This window comes from Strigops habroptila, chromosome 5 (genome assembly GCF_004027225.2).
Source record: "Strigops habroptila isolate Jane chromosome 5, bStrHab1.2.pri, whole genome shotgun sequence".
In the NCBI taxonomy this organism is placed as follows: Eukaryota; Metazoa; Chordata; class Aves; order Psittaciformes; family Psittacidae; genus Strigops; species Strigops habroptila.
Window position 1 is genome coordinate 79,769,950 of NC_044281.2, and position 17,351 is coordinate 79,787,300.

Below are 17,351 nucleotides of genomic sequence, written 5' to 3' on the forward strand. Positions count from 1 at the left end.
AATGAGAAATTGCGACATGAAGTTTCTTATTTTAACTTCTTGTTATGACCAAATCTCATATTCAGTATAAAAATCAGTCTGAGTGTCATCCAGAAGAAGTCACACTATAAACCAAGGTAAAGATATCTTGCTATAAGAAGATTGTCCGTGAGCTCTGTCTTTGGGGGTCAAAATAATTCCAAATATTCCTGAAACAATCAAGCCTGGAAAATGATGAAATAAACAGTATGTTTATAAATACTCCATGTAGCTTTATCTAGTAGGGCTAGGCCGGTGAAAGAGTTTAATGAAACACTAGCAAAAGAAGTTCTTCAACACACAATCATTTCCCACGATACAGAACTAGAACCTTAAACCTCTTAAGAGGAGAATTCTTGCCATCAAGATTTCTTAACCAAAGTTTACTTTGTGCACTAAATTTCTTACACTATGAAATCACTTCAGAACAAGTTAGATCACAGCAGGAACTGACACTTTTTAAATAACTGAATTACCTCTGCAGTAAAATATAAATTTAAGTTGCTTCTGTAATAATTTTGTTAAAAGTCATAATGTTCATTACCTTATATGTACATGCATCATCACGTCGTGTGACAGCAGTTATAAAACAAAGTTGTAATGAACACACAAACATCAGCATTATAAAGACAGCAACCAAAACCTTCATTCCCTTGACTGCTTTCATAGAAGTGGCCTTTTCCCTCAAGCCCTTTTGCATGATTAATCTCATGAATCAGTCTCATCACATGAGTATTCAGCTGTTTGCTTGATCAGTCCCTATTCGTTATTGTATAATTTGTATTTACTCTTCAATTGGCTGAACGTTCAGGTACCATAATTGGGAAGAGGGACGGATCCAGGCTCAGCAATCTAGAGAAACAAAGATCTGAAGAGCTTAAGATCTGGTAAAGACGAATGAACAAAAAGAGGGAACTGTCCTTGTTTATTTGTGTTTATTAGCCATGTCCTACATCTAATCACCACTTGTAATACCTCATAGTAGGGAAAGATTGACCCTGTCCTATGGATGGAATCCTACTAGTTGCATTTTCCCCCTCTTTTTTGCAGGGGAAGCTGGCTGAAATGGCTAATCCAGATGTGCTGATCTAGAACAGTTCTTCAGCAGCAGAGGGAGCATCCTCTCACAGCTGAGCATTAAGATAATTTTTGATGCCAAAGCCAAACTAATTCTTTAGGCCCCTTTATTCCAGAAGACTCATCTACGAGAGGAAGTATGTTGAAACATCAATCGTATTATAAATGAAACTCTGATTTCTTTTTTTGTTGTTTCCCAGAGCTTGTAAAAATGAGTTTATACTCTTAAGGAGGAAGCAGCAAAGTGGCTTGAAAGAAAGTCTAATGTGGCAAGCTGGTAAGAAAGGGTAAAACAAAGAAAGAGTGGAGAGGGAATTCAGATAAAAATGGATATGGAGATTGTGTAATGGCTGAGGTGAAGCAAAATGGAGGAGCACTTCATAGAAAACAGATGCCAGCACTGGAAAATGGTACCAGGAAAACAAACATCCTTAGAAGCAGAGGAAAATAAAATTGAAGAAATAAATCCCCTCCCTCAAACTCATATTACAGGATGGTCTTTTATATTCTTTCTGTGACACAGAAGAATCCAAATTGATACAGGTTTGTATGTTAAAATGTGTGGAAACTTGCTGTAGCCTCTGATGTCCTGGCTAGACTATAACACAGTTCATAGCATCACCATGGCTGTGCTTCCCTGCTTCATCTCTCCTTCCTCCCAACCCGTTTTTTCCCCTACAGAGCTTCAGCTCTTCAGTACAAAGAGTTTATGAATAGATTTCTTTGTCCAGGTTTATATCAACAACTTAGCATTTAATGCATTCATTCTGCCTGCATTTGGGGAAGGATTGTTCTAAATATTGTCATGATCTCCTTTTACAGCTCTGCTAGGCAGAAAAACATATTTCTCCTATTGAGCAGCTATGAAGCCATCAGGTGCATAAAAGTTTACTTTTTTTCACTGATTTTTAAATAAGCAACTGGAAGAAGGCTCTTGCCTGAGATGCACTGGGCAAGAAGTAGTGTCTTCCTCAACCTATTTAGACAGGATCTTAATTCGTGTTAGCCCTCTGTGTCTACAGCCGGTTTGAGGTGAGATATTCACAGGAATAACTGTGGCAGAGTGAGCAGAAGGTGAGCCTAGCTCAGTTTTACTAAGGGGAAAAGTAAAAGCACAAAGCTGTATTTCCTGTAATAAGGATGACCTGTAAAATATGAGATATATTTTGGGAATAAGATGATGACAGCATCAGAGGCAGCAACTGAATACCAACAAAACCAAGTGGAAGTGATCAAATCAGAATGCATGGACTGAACCCTTGGTTAGTATGAAACTGCACTATTTCCTTGATTTCAGTGGTGCTGTGCTGATTTATGCTGATGTGAATCTGCCCCATAAATTAAGTTTGCCTTGTAAGAGCATCTGAAATGAGAAAAAGCTGTTTATTAGTCAAAAGATTGTTAAATATTAAACTTGGCAACAGATAATTTGTGTTTAATTTGGGTTATTTTTGTTGTGGTGTTTTTTTACTATTTACATCAGAAAGGAAATTTTATAGCAATATTTACAGCAAAATAATAATCCCTTCATTGTTGTCTCAACAGGCACTAGAGAGGAAAAGAGTTATCTTATAGTCTGCTTAGTATGTTGTGCCTTATCTATCCACTGCTGTAAGCCCAGAGGCAGCGGGAATGTAGCTTGTGCTTCAATATTCTTCTCGGAAGTGAGAAGCAGAAGGAAGCAGCTGTGAAGCCATAGAAACCAGTGAATGGCTTCAGATCCTCTTCTTCAGCACTGTACTGCAGTACCGAGCATCTGGATGATATTATGAATATAGCAATGATTTTTAAAGTGCTTCCTCTTGATGACCTGATGGATGCACTTCCAAGAGAGTGCTGAAGTACATTAAGTAGTATCTACGTAAACGAGCTTAAAAACTATTCTCAAGTTAATTTACTTGTTCCAGGCTTTAAGTGAGCAAAAGTCTTCAGAAGAAAAGATTTCCTTCCCATACAGTGTTTTCTGGGATATAAAAAGTAGCTGTTTCTCACAATCTTGAATTGAGGTTATGGACATGATTTTGGAAGAAGCCACTCTGGCTTATTCAGTAGGTTTCCTTGAGTTGATCCTGTTTGTCCTACTTCTATTTCATGCAGCAACTGAAAACAGCATATTTTGCTTGACGGAGTAACTGCCACAATTAATTTAAGCTGCCAAGCCGAAAAGCTTTTTGGCAGTTTCAGATCTGTCAGTCTTTGGTGATGACAGTACTAGAGATTGGTATTCTACCTTGCACTTTATGTGGGGTTTGAAGGGGAGGGCACTTAGGAACATGAATTGCAGTCATGCATTGGGCTGCTTTGATGTGCGATGACAGGCTGGGGCAGATACAGACACACCATCAGAATGAAAAATGGTTACTTTTCTTGGAAGGCCTCTTCTCCATCTGTCTTCTGCTAGTGGGAGAGAGTGTAAGCTTATAAGTTGCTAGATAAGAGGGAATAGAAGAAATTTCTTCTTCTAAAGACAAAAGCAATACAAACTAATACTCCTTCATTTTTCCTATAAAATTGATTTTAGAAAGAATCAGTATTTCCGACTCCCCTGAAAAAGAAAGTAAGTGACTGGCAAGATGAAAAAGGGAAGAAGAAAAAGCTTGAATATTTTGAAAGCAATTAAACTGTCTACACTTGTAGAAGTTGGATCTAACCTGAATGATTCATGTTCAGATTTAGACAAAATGATCCATAGCTCCACTTTTTCTGCTGTCATAATACGTAAGCACACTGCCTTGGCAGCTCAGCACTGTCTCATCCCTTTTTCTTCCTGTGTTATTTTTACAACTGCTTTTCAAAGCACTGCACTTCAGCAACTGATTCTCATAGCTATATCTACCTATAAATCACTGTGGAAGTGCCTCAGAGTAGCTCACAAGTTTGCTGCAGGAAGAAGGTTCTCTGTCCTTGGACATCCTCACTAGGTTTAGATAGGCAGAGTCACTCAAGGCACAGCTATTTGAGTACTGAATTGCAGTATGCGCATCCAAATCAATGTGATACTCATTTAAGATAGCTTGGTGATAAAGATATTCACTTCATTTTAATCTTGTGCTATATCCAGAATAGCACAACGTCTACGGAACAGAAATAGCTGGGTGCCTGATTCCTTTGCTTAGACACAGTCACACTACAAATGCAACCAAAAGAGAGAAGCCAGTGATGAGAAAAGGGACAATTTAACATAGAAAATTGCACAGACAACTTCATTTACCCTGAATATCACCTTCAAGTGCGTCTCATTACAAAAAAAAGGGGTTACCAGCTCTGTTTAAACATTGCAATGAAAGGTACATCTACATGAAGTAGTGTGGGTAATTACAAGCCTGCTTTTCACATCTGTGCTCTGGGGAAACAACCTCAATTTGGCAGAACAGAGGCATATCAAGCTAATATATCTTTTGCTCTTGCAGAAGACATCTGCAACTTGACTTCCTAAACTAAATCACTGTGTTTGGCACCTTGCTAATAAACTGTACAGTTTCGCCTCCGCTCGGGCAGCTGGCAAGATGAGCCTTTTTGCCTGTAATATGGAGCTTGTTTATAACTGTTGTGTCTTTTGAGTGGTGAAGGGAGAGTTCAGGATCCTACATTTTAGGATCATGGCCTCAGTTGGAATAAACCAATATATCCACACCACATTTCTAAACTTGTACAAAGTATAAAGGAAATACTGTGGGAAAACGCCAATGTTAAAGATGAGAAAACACCTCATTCCCCTTCACCACATGCAGATACTCACACACTAGATATTCAATAGAAGAGAAGCTTAAAGAAAATCAATGGTTACCTGGGTGAACCTCAGTGAAGGGTTAGCTGGCAAGGGTCTTTCAGGCACAGCTTGGTGACATGGTGGCTGGGGAAGTGGTGGTAGGACTCGCTGCGGTGTTTTTAATGGTGGCAAATCGTGTGTCTTCACAGGGTTACTAATGTCGATGATCTGATATGGCAGCGGTCTTCTTGGACCATCTCTCTATAAATAAACACCAAACCAAAGCCATAAACGTCAAGAGCTGACATAAGCATTGCTACTTTCAATTCTTTTATTTGCTTTTTTCTTCTGTTCTGCTTTTATCTACCTTCAAGACCTCTGCAACCAGAGAAGCAACTAACAGCTTCGAGTCCTACTCAAGCACGAATCCTTTGCCTTTCAGATGTAGTGTTATGGTGTAAGATTCCTGGCTCTATCCTGGAGACTAAACTATTCTATTTTGCACTTGACATTTCCACCTGTCTAAAGCTTGATATTTTAAAGAAATATAATAAATTTACTATATAATAAAAGTATTTTGAAACCTATATCTTCTTTCACTTTACATACTGTTAGTTCTACATGATATTAAGATCATGTAATAATTGTGTTATATAATAAGATACTTGAATGAGATCCTATATATATATTTTTTTAAAACATTATTTAGAGACTCACTTTTTGCGTGTTTGTATTTTGTGGCTTGATGATGAGATTTTTACTGAGAGATGTGGTATGAACATGATGATTGGGATCAGATGAACTGGATGGTCTTGCTGGACTCACAGACCTGCAATACAAACATATATTTATGGAACACAACATTCTGCTTTATCACATTTCTTTTAAACTGGAGCCTCTTTTCAGAATGAGATTTTTGCAAGGACTTCCTGCCTTTTTATAGTAAACAAGGAAAGTAAAAATTGTCAAGTGCTCCTGCAAGAATAAAAATAAATATTGATTTTTCAGAAACCAGTAGTCTGTTAAATTAGCTTCTGCAATCTGTGGAAATACAGCTTTGTAACACCCAAGAGACTATTCTAATGAATCTAGCATTTAAACAGTAATGACCTCAAATATGGAAGTTTCAGCTCACTCGACTGAGTTTAGATAAAAGGCCATGTGGTGTAATGAAACTATTTCAAGCAAATGAAAATGAAGGCAATGCTTCCTTCACTTCTTCATTTTTTATCACAAAAGAAAAGAGATATATGGTCAAACCAAAACCAACATTACTTACTGACATCAATAAAGTTAAACTAAACCAGGAAAAACACTGTTGTTAACACTTGGTGAATATTTTTGTGAAGATTGTCTCTAATATATTCACACTGTTCTGCTATGAATGTCAAGATGAGAGCACCCATAGTTACAGCTACTTTCTACTAATGTCTATTAGAGCATAACTAGGGAAAATGATCGTACCTTAGTTTCTCTATTGTTGTCTTTTTACTTGTAAACAACCATCTCATGAAAGTCTTCCTTTTGACATACATGATTGATCCAGCAAAGATAAGGCACAGAATGGTTATCAGCACTCCTATGATTAAACTCTTATTATCTGCAACAAAACACATGGTTTTAATTTCTATCAAGAGCCATCTTCACTGAAACGTATTGTATATAGGGAGCAGGACGTTGCTGCCTGGCCTGGGTTTCTAACTGCAAAGCAGGTGAAGTGAATAAACTATGAATTAAAGGCTAATAAACTGTTATTTCTTTTAGACTGATGCTTCAATTTTGGCCTGGTTTAAAGTTATTTCTTTAACATTGGGGAAAAAAATGGTTATCATATCACATTGTAGGTTCCTTCCAACTGAACTATCCTAGTTAGATATCTGGACCCAAATGTGAACATCTCCATGTCCTCTCTCTGCACCTGTGTTCAGGTCCTACTTAGGTTGTCACCTGCAAATGGGTCCATAAGGAGTGCAGGCTGTCAACCTCATCCAGACACCCACAGGATAATAGCTGTAGCAATGCTGACTGGTGCCTTCTTCATGGGTTGCCTGCTGCCAGGGTGGGAGGGAGACCAAGGCTAAGAAGGAGCAAAAAAAGGACAGAAATGCCTAGATCATGGTTTGGTCAAGAGCAAACTTTTATATATTCTGTCCTTAAACACAGGCAGTAACCCTAGCTCTGTTATAAACAGATTTTAAGGGTGCTATTCTGCTTTAACACTGGGCAAACAGTCTGAAATCTGGACTACTATGGTCCAGCTCAGATGGCTATTAAGTTGAATCTGGAGGCAAGCTGAAGGAAAGCCTTCAGCAGTGGTGTGTGCTCACAGAGGGATGCTCTGCTTAGCGAGAGGCTGCAGCCTTCTGTACTTGCACCAATTTTCAGAGTGCTTAAAGCTGCTTTAAGTACCTTGCTGGGACCTAAGTGAGTCACAATAGTGAGATGAACCCTGACTAGATGACTTGCAGCTGAAAGAAAGCCTTATTTTTAGGAAGAAGTAAGCAGCAGCTCTGATCATTATGGCTATGTGATATGATTGCTGCCTGCAGGAGAGGATGTGATTCTTCAGGACTGCTGACCTAAAAAATGCATGCTCCCACAGTAAGAGAAACATCTTTAATCTTTGCTCTGGTAACCTATCATCACTGTCTCAGTCTTATCCTGACTGATTTTCAGCCAGCTGGCTCCCATCTACTTGCCTAAGCTCACTCAGATGCTGGTGAACAGTCAGCAACATTGACTGAACAAACTACACATGGGGCGTGATGGGGCATGGAGTGCCGTGCTTTTACCTTGTAGCACTGCAGAATAATAAATCTCCCACCATCTCTAAAAGATTAATAAAATTTATAAGCTAAGATTATGCAATTTAAATTAATTAACATCTCTATTAAATATTTAAGGCTGCTTTGTAAGAAAAATACAGAGCGTCAAACACACAGGTTTATTCTAAGTCAGCTAGGTAAAGTCCAAGTGCCAGCTATAGAAAATTGGTTCCTTTAGGAATCATAGAATCCTGGAATAGTTTGTGTTGGAAGGGACCTTAAAGCTCCTCCAGTTCCAACCCCTGCCACGGGCAGGGACACCTTCCACTAGAGCAGGTTGCTCCAAGCCCCTGTGTCCAACCTGGCCTTGAACACTGCCAGGGATGGGGCAGCCACAGCTTCTCTGGGCACCCTGTGCCAGTGCCTCAGCACCCTCACAGGAAAGAACTTCTGCCTAAGAGTTCATCTTAGTTTCCCCTCTGGCAGGTTAAAGCCATTCCCCTTGACCTGTCCCTACAGGCCCTTGTCCAAAGCCCCTCTCCAGGTTTCCTGTAGCCCCTTTAAGCACTGGGAGCTGAACCCAGCTCTCTCAGCCTGTCTCCAGAGCAGAGCTGCTCCAGCCCTCGCAGCATCTCCATATTTGTTTATTCCCAGTATTATTGAATGTAGCACTGTCGTTAGAGAAACATGGTGAAACTACCCCACTATATTAAACTACTGTTAAAATAATTTTCTGTTAAATTGAAGTGTTCGCTTCCGAAATACAAAACACAGGAATTATCAAAGATGTCCTATATTTGTCTTCTCCAGTTAGTATTGTCTATGCAGCACATCATTATAATACATATTGTAGCTCCCTAGGTATTCAGCTTTCAGGTAAACTGAAAAAAGACTATAATGCTTTAGAGCAAATCTCAAAAGAAAACATTAACACACCCGTAATCTCACTTGCTCAGTGCCTGAGCACGGTTTCTTTTCTATCTTACTGACTGGTAGGTATTTAAAAAGATTTTTCAACAGTGAAATTATAATGTGAAGCTTTGTCATGGAAATGGCCCTGATGTCATAAATCCAGAATTACAATTCACTGCAGGATTTGGCATGTAGAGAATACAATCCATTTTGGTTTTGAATAGTATTATTCATACGAAAACGTGCAGATCATTTTCCAGCACGTTTTAGTTTATAGATGTGTATGTGAGTAGACGGCTTGTCCTGTCACATACTCAGACATAAATCAGGAACATCTCCATGGAAGTCACTAAAGTTACAGTACTCTGGAGGAAAATTGGCATGTGATAATTATCAAATCCTATAAAATTCACAACGTGTAGAAGCTAGTTCTTTCGGAGGTTGGCCAAAGGTGAAGTAAGATACTATAGCCAATGTTCCGCAGACTGAACAAGGGGAAATTGAAATGCAAATTATAGAAAATACACATCTCCTACTACTATCATATGTGAGGGCAACTTCTGGTAAATGTGTGGAAGCTATCTATAAAATGGAGTTTTAATCTGATACAGTCAGAAATCGGCTATTTCCCACAATACAAAAGATCCTCCTTGGAAGAACAAAATAAAATATATTTCTGGTTGTTGATATATGCATTTATAATCATTGTAATATCCACTCTTCATTAGGCATATAACTATAGGAATACGTTGTGTGTACAATAAGGTATTTCTATCCTGATGCACTCAGTGGAGAACACTGGAGCTTGGCATATCTCAAGGTGAATCCAAGAGTACTGCAATGTTTTCATCTACCATGGCAACAGGATTAGCTCAAGTGTGGGAGTTAGCTCCTCACCCTCAGCTTAAATCAATACTATTTCCTACTTAATGCAGTCAGATACTAAACTTGACCATGTATCTTTTAAAAAAGAAAAGGGCAAAGAAAGGCACAGCAAGGCACAGCAAGGCAAAGCAAGGCAAACAGGCAAAGCAAGGCAAAGCAAGGCAAAGCAAGGCAAAGCAAGGCAAAGCAAGGCAAAGAAAGGCAAAGAAAGGCAAAGAAAGGCAAAGAAAAAGCAAAGAAGGAAAAGCAAAGAAGGAAAAGCAAAGAAGGAAAGAAAGGCAAAGAAAGAAAGAAAGGCAAAGAAGGCAAAGAAAGACAAAGAACCTGCCAGGACCACTGTGCCTTTTGTAGTGCAAGAAAATGGATGCGCTCAGTCTGCCTTGGTTTTGCTACACTAAATTTTCAAGTTGGTGCCAATGTGTTTGGATTAAGCCATTTGATTTACTGCCTTATTTCCCAATCTTGCAAGCTCATCGCTTACAAGGCAACATTTTGTTATTTCCACTCTTTATCATGGAAACAACAGGTAAAGCATGAATTATTACTGACCTGCTTGCCTAATGGGTCCACTGTCCACACTGCCACCAAAACCCGGCTTGTCACAGAAAGGAGGGGCCCAGTCAGCCTCGCAGTGACAGTTCTTTTTGTTGTTGCAGACCTGCAAAACAAGACAGATGGCTTAACATGAAAAGGATTACCCTGCGCATCTGAGAGCAGCATTGGCTGACAAGGCCTCCTAATCAGATAATGACACATCTGAATGAAATAAAACTTACAGAAGAAAAGACTAGTGTCTGCTTATTAGCACAACTAAGATGGCAGAAAGCAACTCTGAGTACACACCATGGAGTAAGAGGGATCCTAAAAAAGCATTATTTATTTGGCAGGTAATCGTTTGCATTGCACCAGCTGACAACTTCAGTAATATAAGGATAATGATACACCTCTTAAGTCTTATTCTCTCTCTTTGCCTCCAGCAGCAGCGCTATCTGCTTTCTAACTTCTGTTCCTTCTGCCTTCACAGGAACAAGAGTCTCTCTATGCTGTTAAGGCTTTATCAGCCCACTTGAACACTCCCATTCATCAAGGGCTTGCTCTAGGCTGCATAGTGATTTTTCCACTGCTCAGATCCCCCAGTTCTAAGATGTTCTTCCATTTGCTGGAAGAACATGTGAAACTGGAATCAGGGCTGAGGAAACCCTCCCTTTGATACCACATCTGCACTGTCTGTAAAGAAACAGCCCTCAGTGTTCTGGTGGGTTTAATCTGAGTAAAGGAACAACTAGCAAGACCTGATTTAATAAATGCTCCCTGCGGAATACGAGAACTCCAAAGGACTGGAGTCCATCATTAACATCAGCCTGCTCCCACTGCATGGAGCAAAAGGAGCTGGAGGACTCATGACTTTTCCCTCAGGAGGTCCCACAGTTCAAAACACCCATCAAAAGGGCTGCTTTTTATTTCTACCACCCAAATAGTGGCTATGACTTACACAGAGGCTAAAGCTCTGTGCTGTATCGACAGAATACATGAACTGCATGGGTCCAAAAGTTTTGTTGCAGAGCACAGAGATGGCACAGTCACATGTAGATGCTCAAATTGATTTTTAAACAAGGATTTGGGGCTTAAGGCTAGTTGTCAATATGGTCCTTAATTCTGGGCTAACACTGACCATCACTGATCTACCAGCACCATGGAGAAACCACACAATAGGTTAATAAATGGGTTTCTCAGTAAGACACTGGTTAGTTCACAGGAGTTTGAAAATATGCATTTTTCTGGCAAGGTCAGCTGGCAGGCTTTCAGAGAGACTATACTGCCTGTGCCTGCAGAGTATTAAAAGATCATTCATATACCTTAGACCAGCTATGGTCATATAAAATGAAAAAAGAGATTTACTTCTCAAAGACAGCAAGATAATGAAAAATATAATTTGTTAAACATTATTTTTTAAATTAAAGCACTCCAGGAGTTCCCATCTGCAATTCCACAAAGTCATCTTTTGCTGTTCAGGAGTCACCAGAGGTTCTCCATTGTAATGACATAAAGATGCCAGTCTAAGCTGATGCTCATTCTAGCACAATGGTAACATGCAGCACCATCAACATTGCTCAGTTTTTCAGATGAGGGATGGATGATACAATAATAGTTATCAAAGATGTTCTGTATTAAAAATAATAGGCAAATTAAAATCCACAGCAGAGGATTTCCTATGGCTCTTGCAATGTGGGTGCCACAGCTTTTCACAGAAACAAAGAGATCATCAGCTAATCCCGGGTAACAAGCCATAGCTTGACATAATTAACATTTTCATAACATAAACTAGGTTTGAAAACGCTTTGATATTATTAACTGCTATCATCAAATTTTTTATCCTGCACCACTTTCATATCATGAAACTCATCAATATGGTTTTGCAACCTGCTCTAGTGGAAGGTGTCCCTTCCTGTGGCAGGTGGTTGGAACTGGGTGAGCTTTAAGGTCCCTTCCAACACAAACCAGTCTGGGATTCTACTTTATTATTTTAATACTTCTGGAAATGCTTTTTCATTTGACTCTCAGTTCAAATGCATATTTTAACTTCTCTATATCCAGACAGAAACTGTATTTTTTGCAATGTTAAAGGGAATTCTTCATGAAGGAAATGTTAGACTTCAAATTGCTTTAAGATAACAAAATTCCTATTTATGACAGATTACTAATTAAGAACAAGATAATGACAATCTGATAAATATTTCGTTAAATAAAAATCAGTTCATTGCTTGTATGTTCTATAAGGGACACTGAAAACAGAAATACATAAAAAAAAAGTACTGCAGTGACTTTGATACATTACGATCAATCATAGACCCCAAAGCTATTATGCAAAATGATTTCTTGTCCAGTGCTTATTGACTGATTGTAAAAAAAAGTGTTCCTATGAGGCTTACTCCACGTCCATGGCACTTTGTTGCACATTTATGTACACCAAAAACACTTGTATTCTGGCACCGGCGATTAAGGCAAATCTGCAAGATAAGAGAAAAGAAGTTTTAATAGGGACAGAACTGCTGGTGCTCACAAAGCGTCATGTCCCTCTCCATATATCTGCTCATCCATCAATGGTTCTTTCAGCAGCTAAAGATTTCCCAATACGCATGCTGCGTTGACAATGTTTTATTGACAAAAAGATAAGGACACCAGCATTAAGTGTTGTCTTCTGCTGCTTTTGTAAGTCTTTTAGGTCCAAATCTGTGGAAGCTGAATCCTGCTCTCGATGGGCATCCAGGCCAATACTGAATTTCAGACATAGTTCACATTTCGTGGACATGCTGAGCTTGTGTAAATAAACACTCACAGCGTCACTGAAGTGGAACTAGTGGTGAGCTGCTGGGGTTTGGGGATTTTTTAAAGCCAATTAAATAACCCAGTAATTTGCATTTTTCCAGGACTAGGAATGCACTGAGCAAGCTTCCTCCATGGACCTCATCTGGCTGCATTCACGTCTTGACAGCAGCAGATGATTTCTCCTGATTTTGGACTTGATGGTCTTACAGGTCTTTTCCAACCTACTTGATTCTATGATTCAAGGAAAGGTTTAGGTCCCCTCATGGTGTAAATTAGGAAAGTTCTGTTTATATGAATAGTACAATACTTTTTTATGCTAGTACAGACCCAGGACACCCTGAATATTCAACTGAGGTCATTGATATATATGGGCTCATCATTGTTATTCCACGAAACTGAGACTTTGTTAAGAGTTTTTTGGTGTTAAATAATAAACTGGCCATATTTAAAGTGTAATAATAACCTTATAGGAAACTAAAGTAAAGAAATAACAAATGCAAAGTAATAAAATTAGTTTTGTTTTCCAGTTATTAGGGGTAAACTTTACTCTGCCAATATAGCTGAAAATTGAGTTAAAGCAAGATTAGTACCATCTAATAATACCATTAAACAATCAAATGGCTGACGAAGGTGTCAGCAATGAGATGTTACCCTCCACAAAACTGAAAAAAGAAGAGATTAGGACTGGAATAACTCATACTAGGTTATGCTGACACACATCTCCCCCCAAAAAAAGGGGGAGAAAAAAAGCATTGCACAATTTTGCTCATGTTTAAATGCAGTTCAGTTCAGTAGTACTAGAAGTCAGTCACAATAATTAGCATTAAACAGGGAATAGTGCTGAAGGAGACGACAGGGATGCTTAATCAGGGCACTTATCCCCTGGGGAGAAGGAAAAATGGAAAGGAAATTAGAGTGAATTGGCATCAACATGCACGCATGTAGAGAATATGGTCTGATTACAGCAGCATTCTCAATTCAAATATTCATAGTGCAGTAGCACACAGAATTTTGATCACATTAAAATGGCTGCATTTCAAATTGGGTATCTTCAGCTTAGAAAACTCAAGAATATTTAAATTCATATTCTTAATCCATAATACAAATGCACTAATGTCCTCCAAGTAAAACATACAATTTCATAAGTATTAGCCTGTGTATTCTATAGTGTGTATGTGTATGATTAGATAGATTAGAAAGATTAAATACTCATTAGTAAAACATAATCGGGTGCTTTCCCAGCATTGAATTTTCTTTGAAAAGACATTTTTGAACAGATTGACTTAGCAATGTTGTGAGGGTTGTTTTCCTGTAACAGAACTGTAGTTTCACTAGGGATGTATTTTAAACCTGTTCCCAGTGCACTGTGATAATCCAACATAATTCAAAAGCATTCAGAAATTCAAAGGCTTGCTTGAATTTACCACAAATTATCAAAGCAATTTTTCTTTCTTTCTGCAAGTTATCCACTGAGGGTATGGAAACCTTCTTCATTTCAACAGTTCTTGGGCTCCTTTCCATTCCTCCCTCCCTATAAACTCATGGCTGTCTCCCATCTTTCTCCATTCCTTTTCTCACAAAAGAAAAACTAAGAATGAGACAGCCATATGAAATTTGGATTTCATTCACATTGGATAATTCACAAAGTTTGTAAAATACGATTGCAAAAATCACCAGTGGTGGCTGAAGATCAACAGGTTCATACTTTTTTCTAACAGTGCATACAGAGATACCTTTTGCTGCAAGAAAATAAAAGGCAGAAGAGCCATAATTAGCAGATATAACACATTTGGAGACCTAAAATGAAGTCAATTTCAATTTTGCAATGCCATAGACTGGAAAGTGAGTACATTGAACTCCTCAGAAATTCATTAGTAAACCTGCAGTGTGTTTTGCTGTACTTATTTTGCAGAAAACCTTTAGCCTACTTGGGCAGATACTTGGGACTGTCCTCAAAAAGACAGTCTTAAACTTAAGCAACTTGCATTGCAACTGCAAAACTGTAATCCAGAACAGTGGTCAGAAGGAGAGAGTAAAATGCTGAGTTAGTGTGAGCATGAGGAACTCTTTTGTTGAAAGAAAGAAAATCCCAAAGCAAACCCCGGTCAGTTTAGTACAAAGAACTTGGCAGCATGAAGGTGGTGATGTTCTCCTGGCTTGGAGTAGTTCAGAATCTTACTTTTCCATCTTCACACTTGGTTCCTGACAGCACAAGAGCAGGATCAGGCATATCATCACCCAAATACACGTGGGTACCACGACACAGAATCTTGCCACCTTCCTGAAGTGGGATATTAGTTTCTATGGAAACAGCATTGGTACCAATTACAGGCCGATTTGCTCCTCCTTGACACTGGATTTTTCCACATTTAGCATCTCTGAAGGAGATAAATGAAACCAAAGATTAGTTAAATAATTTTATATGTTTTATCCTTCTCCCACCACCCTTGAATCTGTTCTTGTGTTTGTGGGGAGAGACCCTACCTGGGTTCACATTTGGCAAAGGAGCTCTTGGAATCTTTGCCACAGTTGCCATAAGGATCACCGGCAGAATTGACTCTCTCAAAGCAGATCCCAGGAGCAGGTTTCGCACCTGAAACAAAATCCAATCAGAACTTTCATCTCATATGAGGTGTTGTTAATAATTTTCTTTGAGCTCCACTGATGCTTGAGGGGAAGGTGGGATGTGATCTGCATATTGATGAAGCACAACAAAACAGTTGTGCTGGATCAGCATGCTGATTGAAGAGCTTGAATGTGTGGGTTTTCCACTTTGTCTCTCTTGGCAATGCTGAGCAACAGAAAATGCAGAACTCTTTCAGAATCTCTCCAGATAATATCCCTCCTGCGAATCCTCCTAGGACACAAAAACTTTTAGCAAATGCCAAATCTGGTTTGGTGAAGAAAGACACAGGCCAGCTGGTAAGTTAACTCCCTTCTTTTTACAGGAGTCCACGTGGTTCTAAGTGAGACCCACAAGAGGAGCTGAAGCCAAAGAACTTCTCAAGAAAGACCTTTTACAGTGTAATTCAGAACAAGAAACCACAAAAAAATCCAGTTGCAATCCGAAGTGTTATGTGTCTGTATAAATGTGACCACATGACATGGCAAAAAGCATAAGATGCTGTTAGCTCAAGCTAATGTACTGGGGAGAGAAAGGGAAACTGTCCCCACCTTGATCCTCAGTAAATCCACTCCTGAAAGACTGACTTGAAAGAAAGGTAGTTTCTACCATGGTGATAGAAGTAGAAATCTGGGAAGACAGGCAGCATCTGGTTGTTATCTACTGTAGTCTTTTATGATGGAGACATATCCTAATGGCAAAGGAACTTCCCTTGTGGGAATTTACTGGAAATGTTTGTGCAGACAGATTACTCATCCCTGCGTTATAGAAGTCAAAAGGTACTGTTAGAACATCTATTCTAATGTCTTATACAGACAATCTCCTGTCTGTTTTTCCCCAGATTATGACCAACAATTTAATATCTTCTAGGGGAAGATACATGCATTCATCTGAAATGTCTAAGAGGTGGAGGATCTACTCCAGTTGCAACAATTAATTAGTCCATGTATTAGAATTTAATCCCTTCGTTCTATTGTGAAGTGTGGCTTTTATTTGCAGCCAGTAATTACTGCTTCTTGCAAGCTTAAGAGGCCCTTTGCTAGAGTCCTTTACTACCCCATATTTTCTTTCCATGAAGATTACAAATAGCACAATCAATCAAGCCATTATTTCAACTACTCCAATAGCCAGACTTGCTTTGAGGACCCAAGATGGTAAGGAGATACACTAGCTAAAACTCTGAACAGATACTCGCTAGATACAACTCTGTACTTTTGATACATCAGCCAAACTAGAACATAAAGAACTGGCAGCAAATGATGTGATAGCCTTAAGGCTGAGAATATACCATTTCTACAGTATTCCCTGTTCCCTGATCTTTATCGGGGACTGAATATCTGAGTTAATGTTACGTTTTTCCAAATGTATTAAGCCACTTCCAAGTGTGCATGTCTCTGACTGAGAGTAAACCACATCATTTATTTAAACCATCCCGAAGATTTCATTTGAAAATCTTCAAAGAGCAAGGTTTTTTTCTAAAAAGGGGTCAAATTCCTAGAGAAGAAAATACAAATATGATTGTAAAAGTCCCAGATTGTGTGGATTTTTTCACTAATAACTCAGAGATTAAAGCCTCAATTAATTATCTGCATTTCACAGTCAGAAGCTTGACTAATACTATATACTGCTGAACAGCAATCTAATGCTATTCAGGACAAAATATTACAACTTGAAGAGGCTTAAGATGGAAACCTCTTTCCCTTCTAACATTTTTACATACTGAAACTGGAAAACTCAGAAAGGCAGGCACGGAAGGAACAGAATACGAGCTGTTGGCTCCCTGGAGAGCAGGACAAGAGCTTGAAATTCTTTGGAAGATTATGATCAAGCTTGCTGAGCTCAGAATATTTCTCAAATCTGGAACTATTAAAAGGGACTCACACAGGATTCTTTCACTTCTTTTCATTAAACCACAAGCCATAATCAAAAAATCAACCAAAGCATCTAGACAGGGCACTGTGCAAAAAGCAAAAGTAAAATTTCCATTATCAGCATGTTGATTCCTCCTCATCTTTCCAGGGCAGGCACATTAACT

At 38.9% G+C, this 17,351-nt stretch overlaps 1 protein-coding gene across 1 annotated transcript in view; it reads right to left on the reverse strand.

Annotated features, from left to right (window-relative positions):
• ADAM12 (ADAM metallopeptidase domain 12) overlaps window positions 1-17,351 on the reverse strand; it is a 188,089-nt gene that overhangs the window by 3,769 nt on the left and 166,969 nt on the right. The window contains exons 15-21 of the mRNA XM_030488359.1: window positions 15,178-15,286; window positions 14,873-15,071; window positions 12,297-12,374; window positions 9,916-10,024; window positions 6,269-6,404; window positions 5,522-5,633; window positions 4,883-5,065 (exon numbers count right to left, since the gene is read on the reverse strand). Of these exons, the coding sequence (XP_030344219.1) occupies window positions 4,883-5,065; window positions 5,522-5,633; window positions 6,269-6,404; window positions 9,916-10,024; window positions 12,297-12,374; window positions 14,873-15,071; window positions 15,178-15,286 (926 nt within the window). The remainder of the gene's footprint in view (window positions 1-4,882; window positions 5,066-5,521; window positions 5,634-6,268; window positions 6,405-9,915; window positions 10,025-12,296; window positions 12,375-14,872; window positions 15,072-15,177; window positions 15,287-17,351) is intronic.